General features: G+C 43.5%; 1 protein-coding gene across 2 annotated transcripts in view; it reads left to right on the top strand.

The window, feature by feature from the left end:
* Positions 1-258: 258 nt before the first annotated feature.
* Positions 259-23,834, top strand: part of atp2a3 (ATPase sarcoplasmic/endoplasmic reticulum Ca2+ transporting 3) — a 47,332-nt gene continuing 23,756 nt past the window's right edge. For both annotated transcript variants that reach the window (XM_030437360.1, XM_030437361.1), the window contains exons 1-5: positions 259-825; positions 14,160-14,177; positions 14,715-14,797; positions 21,606-21,710; positions 22,270-22,408. In XM_030437360.1, the coding sequence (XP_030293220.1) occupies positions 708-825; positions 14,160-14,177; positions 14,715-14,797; positions 21,606-21,710; positions 22,270-22,408 (463 nt within the window). In that variant the 5' untranslated portion in view covers positions 259-707. The remainder of the gene's footprint in view (positions 826-14,159; positions 14,178-14,714; positions 14,798-21,605; positions 21,711-22,269; positions 22,409-23,834) is intronic.

Raw genomic sequence — 23,834 nt, 5'->3', positions numbered from 1 at the left:
ATTAACATGCAACTAGTACTGCCGCTCTGCACCGGCTCCACATATGACACAGTGGTTTGGGTGCTGATGGGCGTGAAAACCCACCGCGTTAACTGTGTCCTTGAGCAAGGCACCGTGTCTCCCCCAGCTGCAGGGGCGCTGATGCGCGGCTGCCAGCGCTGAACTCGAGACGATTCCCCTATATGGAGCATTAGAAAATGACGTCACGCGGCAGCATTTAACCATAACCTGGCTGAGAGTTAACAACCTGCCGCACTACAGACAAGGAGGGACTGACTGGGGAGCGTGCGCGTCCTGTTTTGGAAGGGGAAGGTGCCCGAGGCGGCTGAACCCTCCGCTCAGGTGCGCGCAGCCAATGGGAGCGCAGGAGGGGAGTAGCTCAGCGGCGGAGAGGCGGTCCGCCCCGGCACACACGCAGCACACCTTCAGATGAAGATGAAGTAACAGCGGCAGTCGATCAACAGAGCTACAGCAGCGTGCGTACCGCGGACCCGGAGGTTTTTTTATTCTTCAGGGGGGAACAGGTGACAGAGCACGCCGAGCGACACTCCGCAGTCCTCAGCGTCCATCGGTGGAAATTACTGCTGGTTCAACTCCCCCTCCTCTCCCTCCCGCGCTCCCACCCCGATTGCCACAATAGATGTATCTCAACTACATGCATTTCGACCTGATCATCTGAGCCCCCCCACCCCCTTCGCTCCGGCAAGATGGAAAATGCGCACACTAAATCTGCGACCGAAGTTTTAGACAACTTCGGTGTGAACGAGAACACTGGGCTGACTCTGGAGCAAGTCAAAGTCCATCTGGAGAAATATGGACCGAACGGTGAGTAGTTTTTTTGTTTGTTTGTTTGTTTTGTCTCCTGCATGCATATGTTTCTGCATCTTTGAATTGTTGAGCTCAGACCCGCTGCGCATTTACAGCCCGCATCGATTCATGTGCCAGGAAATCCCGACCGCTGCCGTTATATGTGGGGTCGGTGCGAATCGTGCGCGTAAAAAACAACCATATTCCCTGTGGCGCACCGTCAGTGGAAACGTTGGGGAAGCGTTCATTCATGCACATGCCTTGTATTGGAGTAATTCACTGCGTATCAGACTAGTTAAAGTTGAGTCGCTGGACAAGTGGTGCAAATAAACCTTAATCAAACTCTGGATTGATTGGAATTATTCACCTACAGCCACAGTTGTTTTTTTTGTTTTGGTTTGGTTTGGGTTTTTTTTGTATGTATGTCCAGGTTGATTCATGTCAGCTCTCCTTTCAAACAAGTTCTCCAAAGAAAGCTTTGGAAAACAAACCCTGCAGCCCTCCCTCACTAACTATTGACACAGTAATGTACTGCGCGCGCGTGTGTGTCTGTCTGTGTGTGTGTGTGTGTGTGTGTCTCTCTCTCTCTCTGTGTGTGTGTGTGTGTGCGTGTGTGTGTGTGTGTGTGTGTGTGTGTGTGAAGGCAGACATCCCAGGGCTGACATGCAGGGATCAGGAAGTGCAGTGGAGAGCAGGCAGGCTCGGGCTGCTGGAGTGGAAGAAGGAGATGAGTTGTTGAAGATAATGAAACAGAAAATCTTGAACAACCTGTTTTCACTTTCAACAGTTGTTCCACACGTGGCCCGTCCATTCTGCAGTTCAAATGACGAGATAAAAACAGGGGAAGGAGATGTGCGGAGTCGTTTGAAATCCAACTTGTGGCCTTGATAAAGATCATTAACCTGTATTTCTTTTTATTTTGGAAACGTTGTCAGTGCGAGTCATGTATCAGTTGATGAAGCCTCCAGCGTTTCTTACACCCGGCTGGCGGTCTGGCGGGTGTTTTTCGTGCCCAGCTCAGACCCGACACCACCAACACCACCTCACCACACCTTTACCTCCTGGCCTGTCATTTGCATGTGTGGCCGAGCTGTGTGTGGAGCAGAGCGGCGCATTGTGCCAGTCGAACAGTAGCCCTTTTGTTGCAGCCAGCCAACTCTACCCGGGGGCCTGTGATGACTTCATGGAAAAAAAAAAAAAAAGCAACGTCTTGCCACAGATAGCATCTCTTTCGTTTTTAGCTGTCAACTTCCTGCCTTGTGCGAGAGCGCGTTGCAGATGAACGCCGGAGGGGAGGGGATACCCTTTTTCTTTTATTTCTTTTGGGGATGAATATTTAGGGAACATCCACTCCCGATGAGCCAGAAAAAAGGTGAAAAACGGCATTAAATTGGCTCGGGTCTGTTCACTATTTGAGTACATGTCACTGCAGAGTAATGTACGGCTGCTAAACGCCTCCTTCCCCTCTGCTCACAGACCGCAGACTCTGTAGTTGACTGTGAGGACTGCGCTCAGTTTGAGTCGGGCTGTGTGTCTGTTCCAGGGAGCGTCCGTTGTTTGCGGGTGGTGCGCTCAAACCCCACATCACGCACGACTCGTCACTCTCAGGGCGTAGTTATGCTGGATCTCATTATAGGCAGGATTATTAACCCCTAAATGAACAACATCTCCGTGTGCGCTCGCACCTTTAGTGGAGGCAAAAAAAAAAAAAAGGAGATGGAATTGACATGATCTGCTGTCAGTTCACAGCCAACACGCTGCTCCGAGTGTCCGCAGGAGTAGGAGGAGGAGGTGTTGACATGCGATGGGGAAGGGGAGGGAGGGAGGGGGTGACATGTTTGACTCAGACATCACACTCCTCCACAGGATGCGGGGAGGTTAACATGCTCTATCGGCCTCTGGATCGGTGGGGATGGGATGGATGAGGTTTCATCACAACATCTCAGACACGTTCTCTTAAGAGTCATGCTTCCTTAAGACTTGGAAGTTAAAAAAAAAATGTGGTCAAACTGCATTGAGGTCAGATGTTCTAGCCTAGTTTCACTCTTACAGCATCATCCATTCAATCTTAAAGCCGAGCGGACTCATTAATTCGTGTTTTAGCCGCAGAATGGTGAGAAAGTGTTTCGTGCTTTTGTCTCATCAGGAAGCGATCTCATTGATTTGACCTTGTTCTCGGGATTCTTGCATTTTCACAGTGCTTCTAGACACAGGAAAGCACTCCAAATGTTGCCTTTCATCGCTACACAGTAAGTAAAGGCAGGTGAATGGTGTCAGAGCTTTGGCACTTTCATGTGCTGCGACAGTAAAAAAAACAAAAAAAAACCCTGCTGAGCAGCCTCACAGTTTCTCATCCCTCTCTGAGATGTTGTAAAATGAGCTTAGCCGCCACATCTGGACAGTCTTTCACAGCTGAACTTGTATTCACACCTTTCGTTCACGGTCCCCAAGCAGCGCCTTTTTTATTTGCAAAATTTGCACACAGACACACACACACACACACACACACACACACACACACACACACACACTCACGAAATCCAGCTAATTTACTGCTGAGTATATCAAGCACCTCAATTGACAAGACAGTTTATCACTTTCATTGTGAAGTAGTCAGTTCTGATGTAGTAGAGAAAGTCGCAGGCCTCTCTCACTCTCTCTTACACACACACTCTCTCTCTCTCTCTCTTACACACACTCTTACACACACACTCCTTCTGTTACACACACTCTTTCTGTGTGTGTGTGTGTGTGTGTGTGTGTGTGTGTGTGTGTGTGTGTGTGTGTGTGTGTGTGTGTTCATGGGTGCACCAAGAATGTCTGTGCTGTTACAGCTTGCGCCGTGTTTGATGATCGTGTCCTGTGCACTCACAACCCCGGATTCAAAGGCGTGGTGTGGGTTCAGTTTCAGAAAGTGTCAGTTAAAGGGCATGTTGTCGTCACGAGCAACCATCTTTTTCCTCTGGGGGGGGTTCAAAGGAGCTGAAGCACAGGTGAAGGAGTGTCACAGGGGCTGCTAATTTATTGATTCCTCTTCCTTTCTTTTACATTTAAGTGGATTTTTGTGCCTTTTTTTTTAAATCTCACAATCAAAGCTCAAGTCCCTGACACTTCAAGGAATTTTAAAGTAGTTTTATATGAGAGGGAGGCATTATTAATAAAAGAAGGTTAAAGCGAGTCCTGCCTGTGTCTGTCGACACTCCCCTCCAGGAGAGTACAATTGCACAACACTTTCAGGTTAAACAACCTCGCAATACATGTCATTGCACCGTCATGATACAGCGTCCAAAGTGAGATACACATGTTGACATTCAATTTTCATTTCATTGATTTCATAACTAGACACGTGATGTTGTTTTCCTGAAGTGGAAATGCAATAAGTCTCCGGTATCTAAAAAGGTGTTCTGTTTTCTGTCACTGATGCAGTCAGCGCCTGCGTCTGACGCTGCTGCTCGGGGTTATTAGATGAGGCCTTCCTTGGTAAATGATGCAATCTCGGTGAACGTTCTGCCACGAAATAATAATTACAACTTCCTCTAAGTGGAACCTCACTCCGTGGTGTTTCTCTTCCTGTTCTGCAACTTGACATAAAAGCAGCCTGACTTACTCGCTCTTGCGTTTGAAATACGAGAGAGCAGCTTCCTCCTCCTCCTCCACCTCCACCTCCTCCTCCTCCTCCTCCACCTTCATACCGTCACTATCTAGACTGAAACGTTTGCAGTACACTCCTCAATCAGCGGTGGTCGGCTCCCACTTAACTGTCACATGTGCTTAAAAAAAAAAAACGGTCCGGCCGGGAGTTATATTGTGGTAGCAGCGTTGGAGTTGTGTGGGCTGAGGAAGGAGAGTTGAAGTTGTAGAAAAAGTCATTTGAAGTCCTTGGGGTGTTGAGTCACTTCCCTCTTCTAGTGGGCTCTGTGTGTGCCTGCCTGCCTGCCCAGCTGCCTTCAGAGGAGCTGTGATCCTGTTCTAGCTTGTCACTCAGGCGCCTTCTTCCCCCTCCCACCTCCGCATCTGTCACTCTACATCATGCCCTTATGGCGAAGGTGGCGTTGAGTCACCGGACTCTTAACGCACACTGTCACCGCCGTCTGCTCCACCACAGCGCGACCCCGGGTCCACTCAGGAGGCGTGTAGTTAAAGTGTTTGTGTTTCGGTGAGGGGGCCGTGTGTACACAGAACATATGTCTTACTATATATCTGCCTTCGGGCCATACCAGAAAGTGAACACTGAGGGGATCTAAACAAATAGAAAGGGATGAGTTGTGTGCTCAATGTAATAAGCTGCACGTAAAGTAAGTGTAAAATAAGTAAATAGTATAAAAGTCACGTGGTTGGATGTGATGGACTAACCTGTTTGGAAAACAAGCGAAGACGCCACAGTGTCAAAACAGACATGAAGAGACATGACATGTATCCTCTACTTTCCGTTCTACGTATGTTGTTGTATTTATTACTTTGTTTTTATAATCTTAAAGTAAAAAAAATTAAAGTTTGAGGTGCTTGTTGAAAATGTTTTCCAACCAGTCACACATTTTCAGATGCCATGGCAGCATCCCGCTTGGTGCATTGTTCATTTTCGAAAAAGATACACCATTTTTTTAACACCCCAAGATGAGTTTTATTATCATCAGTTCCTCCTCATGGTTTTAAGATAACACTAGAATATTTGATCAAGCCTGACAAAAAAAAAGTGAACTTACCACTTTAAAGTCCTTGAAATGGCTCCTACATCTTCACCTTCATTAAACATTTCAGAATAAATGAATGTGCAAGTATTTTACGCTGGAGGCTGGAGTTTTCACATCACACTTGTGTGAGTTCGCTTCCAAACTGTTTGTGATATTAGAAATCCCAATTGTAGGCCCCCGCCACTAAACACTTTTTTAAGAAGATTCTAAATGAGCACAGACAAAATTGACATTTTCATCAGGTTATTGTGAACACAGTGAACTGCCAGTGAGCACAGTGAAGCTCAAATAGAACTGTAGGAACAAGAAGAAAAATACAGTTTTGACTGGTGGGGGACTTTAAAATAATGAATGCCACATAACGTTACCTTTCAAAAAGTTGTGATAACATTACAGAGTAATTCGACTTTTTAGGACAACATGGCGAAGTTAAGATATCAAGCTTTCAAAGCTTTGGGGATAAGACTGGGCTTATCTATTTTTGTTTTTGGATGGAAAAAAATGTGTTAGTCTGTCTCTCAGTACTTTTTGAATTTCTCCATAATGTATGGCAGACTCAGCCCCAAGGGCATCGACTGAAGATGTAAAGCTTTAAAAACTGGTCTTAAACATGTACTTACTAACTTTTTTCAAGGTTTAATCATTTCAGAAAAAAAGGCACTTGTTCTTGGCAATGGCTTTTAAAAACAAGACATAAATGGTGTATTAAATCCAGTATAGGGGATACTAAAAGTGCAGCATTTTTTCTTTTTAAGTCGCACCATATTTCACAGTCACATAAACGTCTCCTGTCAGTGGGTGTATGTGTAAATTTCTTCTAACCGTTTCCAAAATAGTCCCACTTTTTGAAATGTGTACTATTTTCACAGCGGCCTCCATTACTGCAGGCGTCAGATCAGTAAAGTTGTACTGAACCGGGCATTTGATTGGATAAAAGTGTCGCTCTGGTTCCTAAACCTAGAATGAACCCTATAAATAGCATGGTGGTAACACAGATATTTCAGTCCGCTGTTAGGGGGATTGCTGACTATTTTTCACAGCGTTAGGCTTCTGCCATTGGCTACTAGGCGGCTGGGTGCCGTCCTCCTTGCTAGCCTGTTGGGATGTTCAAAAAATGGCTCCTCGCACAGCTGTGACCTTAAAGAGGAAGCTCCCAGCCCTGACAAGATATCGGCTCTGTTCTAATCACCTCATGCATGTCCTGCTCAGTTGACAGGCCCTCTTCCTCTTCCTCTGTAGCTCGTCATAATGCTAGTGGCAAATGTGGAGCAAAGGCGCTTATTTGCTGTGTTTGTCAAAAGCTTGAATCTACGCAGATGTTTTGATAATTTGCTCAGAATCATCTGAAGTGTCACTGCCACAGCACAGATAATCTACGCTGTTTAATTTCATAATCAGACCAACCTAAATGTGTCGATTTCAACATTAAGAAGTTAAGAACAGGCTGTTCAGTGAGACGTGGTTTGGTATTTCTTCAGTAGATGTCTTAGATACTCACTCAGGGTGAATATGAGAGTGACGTAGTGGTTTGATTTCAGCATGCCCTGTCCTGTGCAACATCCTGAGGAAAAATCCAGTCTCTTTTTCCCTGACCACAGCTTGATGACGCCAGAAGCAGCCCAGCCAATAGGCGGCCACTGCAGCCATTGAGCCGAATCTCGTGTCATTTTCTGTCCTAATTGGCTCAAAGAGATAAAATGTCCGCTTTGAAACTAATCCTCCTTTCTCTGATACGGCGGCCTCACAAAAGAACTCGTCTCAGCGCGGCTCCGACAGTTGATGGCATTTCCTCTCGCGTGCCCAGCGTGGAGACAATCACAGGCCGGTCAGTTGATCATACAAAGCAGCGGAAATTATATCAATTATAATGAGTGGGACACCTCATCATTGCTCTGCGCTGGTGTCCCTCTCAGTCTCCCGTCGGAATTAAACTATTAATTCACTTCTCTGTCCACTATACCAAAGTCAAAGTCGTTTCAGCTTGGGAGTCTGGATGCGTCAGCAGGTTTTAAACATTTACCTTATGCTTGCTGGGAAAAAGTTTCTGCAGATTGTCACTTATCCCGTTGCACTGAATTGAGAGAAATCTACTGCATCAGATGTTTCCCCCGCTCCGACACACCTGAATCAAATGAACGGGTCGTTGTCGGGCCTCAGCAGAGCTTGATGACGAGCTGATCATCTGAATCAGGTGTGTCAGGAACCATCTACAACATGCAGGGCAGGACCCCGAGGATTGAAGAACCCTGGTTTGACCGATTGCCATCCCCTTTGACCCTGTTGTAAATAAATTAGGAGTAACAATCTTTTGTGACATTGTATTAATATTTTCCAAATAAATCTAGTGGCAGCTTAATTATATCTCCTAATAACCACTAGCTTGTTGTGCTGTCAAAACAATTGTAGTAGTTTTAAAGTAACTATTTTAAAGCTCTAGTAGTCTTGCATACCTAAAAATCCACAGTACTAGTATTAGTACAGTTGGTATTAAAATGGCTCAGTAGGCTACCTGCAAACAACAGGTAACAGCTGCTAGCCTGTTAGTGTTGGTAGGCTACTGTTAGCAACTAGTTAAGGGACCAGGTAACTTTGACTAAGCCATTTTTAGCGTGTATATCACTAGCTTGTCTGTTGCGGATTTAACCAGGTTCAAAATTAACAGGTTTTGTTTGTTTGTTTGGAATGTCATTATTTGGTCAAAAACAATCAGCCTCAGTTATACTTCAAATATAGTGCTCATTAGCAAATGTTAGCATGCTAGTAACTAAACTAAAATGAAGATATCTTATTCTTAGTTTTTACATAGCTCTGTGTGAAAAAAAAGCTCTGGGTGCGTGTGTGATACCGCGATAATAAAATTATAGCAGTTGTCCACTCACCGTCCCCGCAGCTGCAGTTCAGCCACTTTAACAGCCAACTTCAACAGTTGTCCATCTCCCTCTTCTTCCGTCTCATCTTTGGGCCGTTTCCTTTTTTCTTTGCAAAGTAGATCACCGAAGACGTTTGTTTTTCACTAATCTCAGCTAGCTTGATTTAGGGTAAAAACGGTGCGCCAAGAGGAAGAGACGGATGTTGTTAAACGAGAATCCGTTTTTCAAAATTAAACAACTTTCCTAGTATGATCGTCAATATAACGGAAATAAAATAACGTATTTATTCTTTCTCTGCAGCCCTGTACCAAACGACCCACGGATCCGTACCGGTCCGTGGCCCGGTGGTTGGGGACCACTGGTGTAAAACATTTAGAGTGCACACATAATGTTAGTGGTTTATAGATTGAGCAAAAAATCTAACAAAACTTGCTACATAAGTGGAAGGCATTTGTTTCCATGCATTATTGGACTGTTTGTGTCTAAATATCAAAATAGAAAATAAGCTCTATTATTAATAATTAATTTATTATTGTTAGTGGTGGCGTTTCTATCCAACTGGAAAGAAATGCATTTCCGTACTCCTAACTATGATTCATAGGCATGAAACAAAACTGTGTTAAAGTGCAGCAGCTGTAATCCAGCCTGAGACGTTCCAGGGCCGGTAACGACTGAGGAGTAGCTGCATGTCAGGGCTCCATGTCCTTGTTTCATTACGCTGCAGAGGAGCGATTAGTGACTTGGTACCACTTCCCCCTCTGATCCTGTTCTGATCTTCAAGCTGCTGTCCAGAGGTCGGCGTGGGCTCTTAAAGATGGCTGTTGACACCCATCCACTTGACATGGTTTGAGTATGACTTCCCCAAAAGGGAAGCCCTCCATCGACAGTTATGTAAATGAAGGAAACATGGGCTGTCAGACTGCAGACGTCTCCCCTGCGTTTACCTGCCATGTCTTCCTAGTAGCAGAGATAATAGGTTTAGGGAGGAGAATGGGCTGCATTTATAATTCGCTTTTGATACGCTTAATGCGTTCAGACCATTTTTTTTTCCGGTGGGGGGAAAATACATTAGCAGAGTGAGCGGATATAGGAAGCTATGGTAGATGTCATTAGGGGTTGCCTCATCATGGTATTTATAGCCTGTCTTACATCCTCATGGTTGGTGGATGGAGGGAGATCCTGGAGCTGCAGCTACTTACTGAAGTCTGACTACTGCACACCCACTCCACTGCTGCTCGCACTTAACCAGCTGTCTGCTAAGCTGTTTACTCGGAGGTGTGTCTGCCTGCATGCTAACTATGTATTAGCAGCCTGCGGAGGCTCAAAAATGAGCCTGTTCCCATCAGAATGTGTGGGGTTTTCTGGTGATGCCTGCAGTCAGAGCGTGCTGTATCAAGGCCCCGCTGATTGCATAACAGTTATTCTCGGTCAGTTTTGACAGACACTTGCACATTATCTTGCGAAACGCTTGTTTTTCGGGGAGCCTTCGCAGGCCAGGTCACCATGGCAACAGCGGAAAACTTTCCCAGGTTTGTAGTTTGCACAAGAAGGACCTGAACTCCAGCTCGTTAATGCGGTTTAACCACGCTCGGATGTGGGGGTTTGCTGGGGGTCCCAATAACCCAGGAGGTAATTCGTTAATGGACTCAGCCAGACGAGACAGAGGAGCTTTGCAGTCGGAGCTCCTTTTTGTCAACAGACCTCATGATGCGGTGCAGATGGATGGCCACTTTCCTGCTTTCCTTCCTGACTCTCTGGACAGAGAAAAACCAGCTCCTCGCTGTTGTTGGCAACTGTCTCCAGGAAGTGTCTCCCCTCCGCGAGACGCTGCTCGCCTTTTTTTTTCTGCTGCGACGCGTAAACAAGCTCTTTTATTCATTGTCTGGGCCGGGAGGGAGAAGGCGTGGGGGGTGCTGTGGGGACATGGAGAGAGAGAGGGAGAAAAAGAAGTGAAGTCAGTATTCAGGAATGTGCCTGGGCAAGCCTAGGGTTGACACAGCCCAGATGACTGCGAGGGAATCCTTGGCAGAGGAAAGCCGGGGAACCCCGTTCAACACCTCCAGCCCTTTTTCCCTCCCCCCCCTCCCTCCTCTCTCCGTCTCTCTCTCTTTCCCCTCTCGTCTGTCTTTTCAGTCAGTCCATCTTTGTCTCGAGCTCCGGAGTCCCAGCCAGCCTGTCTGCCATAAAAACATTATACAACCAGGGAGGCACTGTAATGGGGAAACAGGCTTATGTCAGACTGGTGGAGCATGGAAAACAGCAGAACCCACTTCTCCACATTTCTGCAGTCTGCAGTGCAGCCAAAAGTCCCCCGTGAGTTCAACCGTGTTCAGCCTGAACTCTGAAAAACCCTCCAGACAGCAAGTTTGGAAAGATACTCTCTCAGTGACTCATCGGCTATTATTAAACAGGCTGGCGACGAGGGACGACCTCTGGCCAACGGTCAGCTGCATCAAGAAGGTTGTTTTCCAATAATTCACGCAAAAACCAATGAAACTCAGCAGAGCTTGTGCAGGTTTGACCGGAGGCGTTTTCAAATCAAAGTGCTGGGTTTTAACGGCTAGTTAGAAACTCTAGTGTTCTTTTTAAATTTTGTTTGCACGGCAGCAATCCATTTTTCTTCCTCTGGTTTTATTATAAACCAAATTAAGAAAGTTATCAAAATGCCTTTATTTCGTCCCTGTAGGAAAAGTTTGTGGAAGTGAAATAATTCCTCTTTCTGCCAGTGGCATGTGTAAAGTGAGTGGCTGCAGTGCCTTTTTTTTGGTTTTGGAACGAGGCTACAGGTTCACGTCATGGCCCCTTTGCTCTTTTCCAGCCCCACTCTGTCTCTCTCTCTCTCTCCGCAGGGTCATGTTTGGTACTCATGTAGCACAGTCTGGTCAAAACATGCGAAGGAACACGAGGTTTCCACTTGCTTAAAAGGAGAAAAGCCACTTTTCCAGAGAGGAATCATGTCAAAACCAAGACTTCAGTGGCCGCCAAGTGCACAAAATCGAGCAGAAAATTTGCCGATCAGACGTGCACCACGATCAGCCATTCCGTTCATCCGTTATGGATGCGGTTTGTTTTTATTGGACCTGTTCGGCTGTGGCTCCGCGTCCGGACTCGACGAAGACCTGACAGTGACTAAGCACGCCTGTGTCTCATTGTGGTGACACTGATCAACAGTACTTGTCAATTGAAATGTTTTTGGAATATGACTGATGTGTTTTCTACTCAGACCAGTGACTCATACGTGTGGTGGGTGTGATGTTCTGGTGATAAAATCCGAGTGGAGAAGATGATCACGTTGCCTCAAAATGCCCCCCAAAAATACAGCTTCTCTTTTGAGACGACAGATGGAAAAATGACAGGATGATGCAAAAGATAAAAAAGCAATGCGTTTTCACTCTCTGGTTCATTTTGTGGGAGCTTATCCACATACTGATGCAAAGGGAGGAGGGGAGTTGGTGCACTCCAACAGTTTGGAGAGTGAGGCTGCGGCAGGAATATCAATGACATCACCACAGTTCTGATTCAGAAAAAAGTGTTGCCTGGACAGGCTGACAAATGCTGCTGTTATTCTGAAATTGCTGTCAGACAGGGCTTCGACTGTTGATTTATTTTCATTGTTTAATCTTTCGTTTGTTTTCCAGCTAATTAAAATTAGGCGACCAACCCAGGGACAGAAGTGACACCGGAAAATTGCTTGTTTTTGTCTGAGCAACAATCCAAACTAACTCAACAGGGCATGGTGCTATTTCTCAGTATTTTGAAAACCGCTCAAAATGCATTTCATAAAGGCTGGCACACTAGCATTTTCATTTTTGACAACAGTTTTGATTGTTGAAGAAAAACCGGGGGAGCAGTGGGCAGTGTGTATGCACCTGGGGGGCTAACTCCAGATCTTAGCTAGTGCTTCTGGTGACTGGAGAAACAACCTAATGTACATGTTTTAATGGTGGGGAACCCAGGACCGTCTTGCTGTGAGTCCACAGTGCTGACCACTGGACCACCGGGATTTTTGAGATTTTTAGTAAATAATCACCAGTAATGTGAATGTAATGACTAGGTGGGTATTGGCAAGTATTAGAACAGGTGGAGCGGTCTGGTAAGGTCAGAAAGTCTCATTACTGTAATAAAGCCTAGCGATTTACTTTAAAGTTTAACTGAGTAATATGTGGCCCTGGAAGAGGCTGAAGCTGATACAATAACGTGGTAACGTAGTTGATCAAACGAAATATTGCTACGTATTATTTGATGATTGACTGACAGTTACAGTCATTTCTGGTGCTGCTCTGCTCATCTGTGGTGCCTCCACTGCCTCAGTCTGGTGGTAAGCTAGCAGGTGATTCTGCAGAGTTCCACAGAAGTCGACAAACGGCCTTATTTTTGTACTTCCCCACACTGCTTCTCAGATGTTTTGGATGTTTTAACTTTTTCGGACAGGTTAATACAGCTCGAATATGAACTTTTCACCCCACGTCCTAGTGAATGTCCAAATTTCAAATATAAAGTGACAACCCTGGTAAGTGCCTTTTTTAATGTTGGTGAAGAAGAAGACGAAGGGCAGCCATACAGACAACAAATCTCATTAGAGGTATACAATATTAACTCTTCCATCTTTGCTCACTGCATCTTCACCATTCTCGCCCTCAGGTGCATAAAACCAAAGATTAATCCATATCCATATTGCGCATCCCTAGTTTCTTGATAGAAAAAACCCAGAAAGTCAAAACTTCCAAGCTCTCAAATGTGATTATTTTCCGGTTTTCTTAGTTTTCTATGACTGTGTTTTTCAACCCTTGTCCTATTCTGGGTCCCCTGTCCTGCCTGTTTTCAATGTTTCCTGCTCCGACACAAATGATTTTAGATGACCAGCTCGTCCTCAAGCTCTGCAGAAGTCTGATTAAGAGCCATTCATTTGAATCTTGTCTGTTCGGGCAGTGAGTCATCCAAAACATTTAGTGCAGGGTGTCAACAGGACCAGGATTGAAGAACAAAATAAGCCATTTCAATACGTGAGCAAAGCCTTTGGGTTATTATATGAAGCATATGATTAATCCAGGAAATTGTGGACAGATGAATCAATAATAAAAATCATCTGCAAGATTTATTAAAATTTACAAGATTAAGTGTGAATATGCATATAGAATAGAATTTGTCTTACAGAGAAATATGATCGGACACAGCTGAGATATTCAGACATTCATTATGCAAAGCAGCGCTCTATCCACTTCATCCGAGATATATCCAGTCCCGCTTCGCAGGTGTCTTGAAACCATTTTTGGGCTGACAGACCATCAGTGATTTCATAACCTTTTATAGGAGCTGGAGATGAGCAGTCAGATTGGTATCTAAGGCCTCAGTCGGGTCTTATGAAGCCGTTTGTTATTACAAAATGTTTGAGAGGGTCATTATGCAGCTGAGTTGATACTGTTGGCCTGAAGCTGCACACGAGGCACTGAAGGTTGGAATTTAAAACATCTTGAGTCCAGAATCCATAAAGGATCATTTGTCTCAGTGGCATTTTGTAGCCTTGGATCGGTAGTTATTCAAGTCGGTAACAATTCCACAGCAGATAAAAGTCAGCTTGAAAACCTGCCTGCACCGAGCATGTTATCGTCACAGGGAACAGGAACGATTCCGCAGAGCGCTTTGTGCGTGTGCATGCGTCTAAGAGTCGGCCTAATTAATCAAATGTATTAACGGCTCTTTGTCTTTCTCCTCCAACACCCCCCCCTCTCTCCACTCTCTCCGGCCTCGCCAATGCGATTCCTTTACAACCGCCATGGTGTGACATCCACAGAGCTCCCAGCTGAAGAAGGTAAATATTGATTTTTCCAGGGAGCTGCGATCCTCCTCCTTTTTATTACCTGATTAAGTATCTCGAGCCAGGATTTTTTCTTTTATGTAGACCAAGGACTAAACTTTGGGAGTGTACACACACAACTGCAGCTTTCCATCAATGGACACGCAAGCATACCTCTCTGTAAATACAGGGATTGTCTGTCTTTTCAACTGCTTATAGGTGCTATGAAAATAATGTCAATAGATCTTAGATATCCTCTGTACCTTTATAAGGACACACTTTTCTTGAAACAGTGCATGACTCAGACATTAAAGGATAGATTCAGCCAAAAATGGCAATTTAGCCATTATCCACTTACCCTCACGCAGATGGAAAGTTGAACCCTGTTTTGCCGTGAAGCTCTTGAAATAGTTTGTGGACTAGGAAACCTCATCCATCTTTCCATCTGCATGGGGCTGAGTAGATGACAGATTTGTTTTGTTTTGGGTGAACTTGACTTTTTAATTGAGTGTGATGCACACAGATGTGTAACATGTTTTTTGTCTATTTCAGGGAAGTCCCTGTGGGAGCTGGTGGTGGAGCAGTTCGAAGACCTCATGGTCAGGATCCTGCTGATAGCTGCCTGTGTCTCCTTTGTAAGTATGACCAGTTCATTAAAAGGCCACTGTCCTTCATCTTATTTATTCTCAAATGAGTTTTTGAGACCCAAATTGGGCACAGACTAGGAAATTGCAACTCAGTAGACTGCTCCATTAGCTGTAGGCAGCTTTACACCCCTGTCAGAACATCCCTCAGCCTAGTTAGTGGTCCCTTTTCATGTGGAAACATGTGAATTGCAGGCTTTTCCATCCAGTGATGATATGGTTTCAGTGAAGCGAACAGACAGAGCACAGCTGAAAACAAAACTATCAATCAAAGCTGTCTCTGCTGCAGCGCCTCAATCTGTGACCCTGGTTGCAGTCCGAGGGTGGTGAAGGTCGAAGAGGGGTGGAGTGGGGGAATCCTGACTGCATAATAACTTTTTTCCATCTATTACAGCACGTCCCCGGTGTCTCGGGGTGGAATTGTTGCTATTTCTGAAAGTAGGAAAATTGCTCTAAAAATGTATATGACACAACATATCTTCTCTAACTGTTGTTGGTGAGAGGCTCTTGGAGCAGGCGTGGGTTGTAACTGCAGGATGTTGCAGTGTGTACTCTCACTTTTCCTCATGTAAATCAGTCTTTCTTTACTTTAAAAAAGGTTGTTTATAGTGGAACACGGCCCCTGTTCCACTGCCGCACAGACCCTTGTACTTTACAATGTCATCGCTGCATGGAGTTGTTTCAGCTCAGCAGCTCAAGTAAAGTTCCTCGTGACCTGATCTGACTTAAAATACACACAAATACAGTATATGACACTCCAGAACAGCTTCTCTTAATCACACACATTTTTAGAGCTTGTCTACTGATGAATTACATCGCTTTAGTCCTCTATAGCCTTTTCTATTTGCTTAGTGTTTTGTATGTCATCAGTATACTCAGGGAGTGGCTGAAGTAGAGTCAACTGGAGTGAAAGTTAGACCTCAGCCTGGGACTCATTTGGCTGTTATTTTGAATATATTCAAACTGAGATGATTAGACTGTCCCGCCTGCTTTGCATAACACCAGGGTGAAGCTTTTTATGAGACAAAACAGAGCAGGTCAGTCTACTTTAGAATGTTTCTATGGCAACAAATTCACAGCAAAAAGGTAACACTTTGTTATAGTCATGATTAATCTGCAAATGTACTGTTAGTTATAGTTAATGCACTGTTAACAAGCAATAACATGCTTTATAAAACATTTATTAAGTAATTGTAAAGGTCTATAAACAGCAGATGCAACTTTGTAATGACATCCAAATAATGTGTATAGATGAAATACAGTTTTTACTAAACATTAACAATGTTTAATAAACATTAGTTTTCACTTTACAATAAACTGCTTAATAAATTGTTTATTAAGCATTTCATAGTTTAACAGTGAAATAACTGTTAACAAATGTTTACATAACTGTAAATGTACCATATTTTAAAGAAGACGTATGCTAATTTTCAGGTTCATATGATTTTTTTTAGGTTACTACTAGAATAAGTTTACATACTTCAATATTCAAAAACACGAGTGTTGTCATACTGTCCTGTGCTGCAGCACCATATTCCCCCTCTGTCTGAAACACTCCAGTTTAGCCCCTGTCTCTTTAAGACCCTCCTCCCAAATACACAGTCTCCTCTGATTGGTCAGCTCACACACGCCTGACCCAGCACCACAACAACAGAGCAGCTGTGCTAAATCAATTCTTAAATGCCAAACTAGCTTCTAGGCATACATTATGCAGTTGTGTGACATGGTGACGTAGTGTGATGTCACAAAGTCACCGAAACAACGGCGGGACTGCTGATGAGACGGTTCAGGAGCAGGGTTTTCTGTGGGAGAGAGGAGCTTCTGTTGCTGGGGACCTTGACCTTTTTTAAATTTCAAGATCTTTTACATGCACGAGAGCATATAGAAAACACTGATGGAAAGGAAAAAAATGAAGATGCATAATATGTCTCCTTTAATCACAGTTGTTATATAAAATGTTACCTCAAAGAAATGGGGAAATGAATACAAAAACAATTTAGAGAGGTATATCCTGAGCTGTATCTCAGTTTATCAATCATTTTATGTCCTTTTTGATAATGATCTATTTTGCTGAAGTTACAAGCTGATAGTCAGCCAATGCGCTGGTCGGGTTTGAATAGAGCAGAGCCACACGGAATGCCACACTCGCCACTTGAAACAATCAGTGCACTTCCTCCGTTTGAGTCCAAGGAAGAGAGGGGGCTGATCTGTTATTCGGTTTTCACGTCACTGCATAAAGTTGAGCTAATGTTGAAGAGGTCAGTGGAGAACAGGAAGGATGTTGAAAAGTCAAGTGACAGTCGAATTGATCGATTGACTTTTTGTTTGCTGCACATAATGGGCGACCTTTTAGTATGCGATTTTCTGATTAATTCGATATGATTAAAACGGGTTTTTCCATTTTTGCCGAGCACTGTGTGATGTTCCAAAACTCTGGAGACGTACAGTGGGCCATCTGTCGGCGTGTGTCTCAGCCTTTAGTTATGCATGCGGGGTGTGAGGAGTGCAATGTTTAAAGCCGTAGGGAGAGGTATATTTTGGATGAAGCCTTGGTTCTAAAACCTAATGTTGAATCTGAGCTTAATTTGGCCTAAGATTGCCAAATGCAAGCGGTTAAATTTCCTCCAGATTGTCTCCATTTAAACTCCTATTCAGCGTGAAAGTGGGAGTTAGGCATTCAAACCCCTCTCTGAATGTGTGCTGATTGTGTAAAGTGTCTTCTGAATCGTCCTCACTGAGAGGACTGCCATTGTTGCCCTCCAATCTCAGCTCAGTCAGAGGGGAGATTTACTGTCCCAAATGATGTGGAATGATGAGCTATCGACCAGGCTCAGGCTGCTGTGACGTACACGCCGGTGCTCAATACTTTGTGGAGAATATACTCTTTTATCATTTGATAAGCCCCCGTCAGATCATGGAAAAGTAGTTCCACTTTATCTCTCCTTCTCTCTATGCTGCTGTTGTTGTGCAGTAGTTTCTGTTTCTATACCTGTCACTGATAAAATGATGAAAATGTACGGTAGATTTGAATTTGAGGTCACTTCTCTGTTGAAGCGTAGAGCTCTTTCTGATCTCCTGAAGATAGGGGTGTAACTATTCATTTTGACAACGATTCGATTCGTATCACGATTCGTGGCATTTAGAACGATATGATCCGATACGATTCAGTGACTTGAAATCGATTCAGTAACTTTTTGGCCAAAAATTCAACCAGTGTTACTGTGAAATAAATACTTGGATACTGGATAGTACAGGTGAAGTTTCCTATATCCCTGTTGTTTCTTGTAAGGGAATCAGTTTTAAATTAATTATGGATATAAACAAGTAAACAACAATTAAAGGCAAATGTATTAACCTTTTATTTGAATGAAGAGCAACCAGGAGGTTAACCTTTTCTGCTCTCATTTTCAATATAAAAAGAGTACATTAAGTGCAACCAACATTTCTTTAGGTTGAATCAACAGGAGGTGTACCTGCAACTTCTGCTGTAGTTTACAACATAAAAAGAGTACAATAGTAATACCAAAAACGGAGTGCAATCGACATTCTGCAGAGCTGACGTTACCTTGCGCTGTAAGGGGTGCCTGGACGGTCGGCGTTGTGTGAAATTCCATGGCGCCTAAGTAGGTGGTTGGAGAGATTAGTCGTGTTGCCGTGTTTTTTTACTTGGCTTTTAGATATTCTACAAACAGCGAGCAACTTAATTAGAACATCTCCGTCTTTGCAAAAGCCAAAGTGTTTCCACACACACTCGCCGTATCCTCTGCCATCCGCCATGCTGCGTTTTGTTGTTGTTGTTCGAAGATTCGTGCTGCTGCCGGCACGTGTCGATGACGTCACAGACGCAGACTGAATCAAGTAACGTTTAACATGTCTATTGTTAAAAGTGCTTAAAAAACACACATCCTTAAAGTTTGCCGTGCTTAAAGCCAATGTGCAATTTCCTAGTATTGATAGAATCGATTCTTTGCCATTTCAAACGATTTTTAATTGATATATGTCGATCGATGTAGCTGGATCATAGGAATATAAATCAATTCATCAATGTAGTAGATGAATCGTTACACCCCTACCTGAATATGTCCTTCAGTGCTTATTGTAACATTTAACATTGAGTAATTGCCATCTCTGACACTTTGCAAGAATGTTGATTTCAAGGTCACGATTTGATTCCATTGGATTTTCGATTTAAACATTTTTTTTCCTGCCCTGACAGCGATGCCATTGTTAGAAGACCGCATCTGGATGTGTAAAGATTATTTGTTTTATCCCCTGATGTTTATAATTTATTCTTTAAAAAGCTGTTTTACAAGGACAGCGTCACTTTATCCTGGTGGCTTTTTGCAGCAAATGTTTTCAGAATGGAAAAAAACTGCTGTAGGCTACCTGCCAGAAAGGACAGAACGTTCAGAGCTAGCTAGTGAGCATCGTGGAGCATTCAAATGTAACTAAAAGGAGAGTGAATATTGGACACCATGTGGCCAGAAAGATGACTCAAAATGAGTGCTAATGTTGCTCTGCTTGATATGTAGGAGACATTTCGCTAGCAAACTCACTACATCAACTTAAAAGATGAAAATATGTCAGAGTTGTGTTAACAGAGTGTTTTTGCTGCACACTGCTGGACAAGGTATAATTTCAGTCATGTGGTCAATTTTTGCCATATATGTCATGACATTATTGAGTTAATATCACCGCTAGTTTGACATTTCTCTACAGACGGCAGAATAGGTATCAACACCTGAGCAGAGCATATTGTACTAAACTTAAATGTGTTTTTATGAATAAAAGGGACCAACCAACTCTATGTTAACTCAAGCCCCATGTTCTGGTACACGGTCGGACGAAAAAGACACTGCACCATAGAAAGAAGCAGTTCTTGCTAAATCCCTATGTAAATGTTCATTTGTATTTGATTTTCCTACCATCCAAAGGCTTTGGTGTACTAAATCTAAGCCGTGCTACAAAAACACTCCCTGCAAAACTAGGCTTTGTAACAATGACTATGTTTAAAGTTAGCACAGTTCATCCAGTCTAATACAAATGATTTTATTTCCCCAAAGATCTCATTTCCTGCAGGGTTTAATTTATTTTCATTGCCCTGTCATTTCAGGCATCGTACTGCTGCCCGAGGCTACCAAACTCATGAGTTTTCTCATTGCCTTTGCCTTGTTTTTTTTTATTCCAACTGTTCTATTAGATTTATATTTTTACTTATGATATTTTTGTAAAAAATTACATTGATCATGTTTTTTTAAATGTAGTTTGATCCTCAGTTTTTAATTCAAAAACTAAAATGAATGACATAATATACTGAGGGACAGAGAAATGCTTCCATATTACACCAATGAGAACTCTTACAACCTGCAGTATATTGCTCTGGCAGTTATTTCCATTCTGAAATGTCTGAAGTTTACTGCAGAGGTACAGGCCTGAACCCTCTGGCCATTTACCAGCCTTTCTGTTTCAAGTGTCAGGGTTGTGAAAAGAGCGGGCCATGAGTGGATCTCTCCTGATTTCAGTTGCACTTAATCACCTGCTCCTGGCTGTGGAGGTCAGAGGTTTACTGCATAGAGCAGCCATTCATAACCAGAGGCACTTGTACCTCAGCGAAAACAGTACTTCTGCACCAGCCACGGAGTGTGTAGAGAGACTGTAGAGCAGCTTCCACTGAACTAATAATAGAATAAATCAGTTCCAATTAGAATAATCAGCTTAAACACCTGATAATAGACATGGCAATTAAGAGTTCATGAGAAATTTAGCATGTGAGCAGAACAGTCTAAAGAGTCAGACAAAGGTAGTGGATGAACAAAAAAATGGCTAAAATAGTGGATAAACCATTAAAATGGGTTAAAGTCATGGATAAAAAGTTGAACTTAGACTGTTAGATCAAAGTAGGTTAATGGATAAATGGTTGAAACAATAAGATAATAAAAAGATAACAAGTTGAAATTGATAGCTCGCTAAAGGTAGTAGATGAATGGTTGAAATATGTATTGCAAGCTAAAAGTAGGCTAAGCTAATTTATAAATGGTTAAAGTAATAAGCTAAAAGTAGCCAGAGTTGATGTATTAATGGTTGAAGCTTAAAGCAGTGAATAATGAGTTGAAATAATTGTTAGCTAATTGTTAGTATACTAACAGTTAAGATAACCAGCTAACAGTAAGCTAATGGATACTCTGTTGAAAGGCTAAGCTAAAAGGAAGTTGCCAAATGTTATGGATAAATGGTTGAAATGACTAGCTTAAAGTAGTATATAACAAGTTGAAATGGACAGCTAAAAGTAGTGGATGAATGGGTGAAATAATTACAGCTAGCTAATAGTAGCCTAAGCAAATTATTAATCCAATGGATAAAGATTCAAGTAATTTGCTAAAAGTAGCCTAAACTAATAGATTAATGGTTGAAGTAATAACTTCAGCTAAATTTAGTAAGGAAGTGAAGTAGCAACAAGTAGCTTTACGCACAAGTGGTTCAAATAATTATTAGCTAAAAGTAATTCAATGGACAAAATAATTAGCTAATAGTGAGAGAATGGATAAATGATTAAAAAATGTAGTGGAAAAAAGTAATGTGTAAATGATTGAAATACTGGGGGTACATCAGACAACAACAGCTCCTCTGTCCAGGTATCATTGAAGTTGGTTTTCCTTCTCTACAGTTTCCTGCAACAATATTTTTCCTCCCAAACATGAGCAACTGTTCCTGAAAACGTATATAATTAAGCTACAGTGGGACTTCGGGAGTTGCAGTATAAAATGTCTGCTAAGGTAACGTGTCCTGTGTGTTCATGTAGGTGTTGGCTCTGTTTGAGGAGGGAGAGGAAACAACCACCGCCTTTGTTGAGCCTGTTGTTATTCTTCTCATCCTCATCGCCAATGCTGTGATCGGGGTCTGGCAGGTGAGATACACTCTTCCTTCCGTGACTCTGTGTAAAGTGGATGTAGCTACACATGATTAATATTTTCTCTCCACGAGGTGATCGCATGATAAATTGGGCTAATGATGCCTGAGAAGACAGTAAAAAACATTTGAATCCTGTCCTCCAGCTGTTACAGGATAACATGGTTTCCCCTTTAGCATTTTGTTCGTCAACATGTGCTAACATCTGTATGTCCAAACAGCACGTTTTGGATAGGATGAGGCTGTCAACACTGGAGAGTTTGAGTCTTGCCAACAAAGCAGGGAGCTCATGCAAGAGGACCACTTGGTTCATTTGAGTTGAAGAGGAAGAAGGAATTTTTTATGCATGTGTCAATGCGACCATCAAGGCTTTGGGGAAAAAGGGCATGTTGTAATCCTCTGTTATGACACCGTGTACCAAGTGAATTACTCAAAACGCTGTTGATGTTTGTTCAAAAGAGATGAACTTAATTTATTGTAAAACGTTAATTTTTACAAATTTTTACAATTTACAATTTACAAATTGCTGTTGACTTTTCCACGTCTCACTAAAACAGGAGCGCAATGCTGAGAACGCCATTGAGGCTCTGAAGGAGTACGAACCAGAGATGGGGAAGGTGTACCGTATGAATCGCAAGGCTGTCCAGAGGATCAAAGCCAGAGACATCGTCCCAGGAGACATAGTGGAGGTGGCAGGTAAGCCGCGGCTGCACCCAGCCAGACTCTTACTGCCGCTCACCGAGGCTAATTTATGCTTTGTCGACTTCCAGAGGCCTCTCGCTGCTGTCACCTCGCTGCCTGTTTTGTGCTCTCAACATGCACAGAAACACACTCTCACACAGCCTTTTGCCACCCATTCATGAGTCTGGAAACACTATTGGAATATCTCAACCTAGATTGCATAAGAGTTTTTTCTCTGGATGTGCAGGTGCCAGGGCTGCTACCCAGTTGTGTCTGTTTGTGTGTGTGTGTGAGGTTCTGTGTAAGTGGCTGTGGTCACCCCTTGTATTTAAGGCCCAGTTTAATTTTCCACAGCTTTCCCCCCGTTTCCCTTTGCTTTCCATGCTCTCAGTCTCGCCACCTGGACGCTGCTGGATGTTTGTCAGCTCCTCACTCACACTCCCCCACGTTACATGCACATACACACAATTCCCCCGCTGTAAACTCGCCCATGTGTGGGCAGCCTCATCTAAAAATAGTCTTGTTGTCACTCTGGTTCTAGAACATCTGTGTATGCCAGAGTTAGTGTGTGAGGACAAACATGCAACACCGAGGAGATCGCTTCACCTTCAACGTGACCGGTTTCAAGGGTGTAATCTTCGGCTTTGGCTAGTGATTCGTCTCAGGCGACTCGGAGTGATGTGTGTGTGAGAGGAGGGAGAACTCGGGATGTGTGAGAGATCACACTGTACATTCATAATCACAGCAAAGAGACGCAAGGAGAGATGCATGCTGCGTTGGTTACAGTGAAGCCCTGGCGCTGTTTCAGCAAGGTTTCAAAAAATGGAAATGAAATTATCCATCCAAGGAAGGCTCAACGAGTGCGTCTCAGATCGGCCCCCTTCAAAAGTTTTACAGCGAGCCGACTTTACATCACTTGAGTGGAAAAATATTGAATACACCGTCTGTACATACAGTTGTGTGTGTGTGTGTGTGTGTGTGTGTGTGTGTGTGTCTGTGTGTGTGTGTGTGTGTGTGTAAGAGTTTGTGTGTGTGTGTGTGACAGGTACCACTTCCTTGGAATTTGGGCTTGTTACAGCCGGTGTCCTCGATCACACATGCTTGCGCACACAGACGGGCGCAGGCAAGCCCACACAGGTAGCGAGAACCAAAACGACTCTCTTTTTCAACCTGCCACCTACCCTCGCTACCATGGCCATCACTGTCAACACCAACAGTGTCACCATGACAACGATCTGTGCTCAGTTCGGCTCGTCTCTGTGTTGCTCAAGTTCACAAGGGCCGGGGGTTTTAACGACACCTGATGACAGTGCGGGGCAGAGGCAGATATGACTTGAAATGAACCATCTGCTGTTTGAATAAGGGATGTGATATTATTACACAGCCAGCCAGCAGCTGCTGATGGATCCATGGTTGTTGTCCCATTGTTGCCAAATAGGGG

This window comes from Sparus aurata, chromosome 13 (genome assembly GCF_900880675.1).
Source record: "Sparus aurata chromosome 13, fSpaAur1.1, whole genome shotgun sequence".
Classification (NCBI taxonomy): Eukaryota; Metazoa; Chordata; class Actinopteri; order Spariformes; family Sparidae; genus Sparus; species Sparus aurata.
Note: the sequence above shows the minus strand (reverse complement) of the source record. Positions and strands in the feature narration are given on the sequence as shown.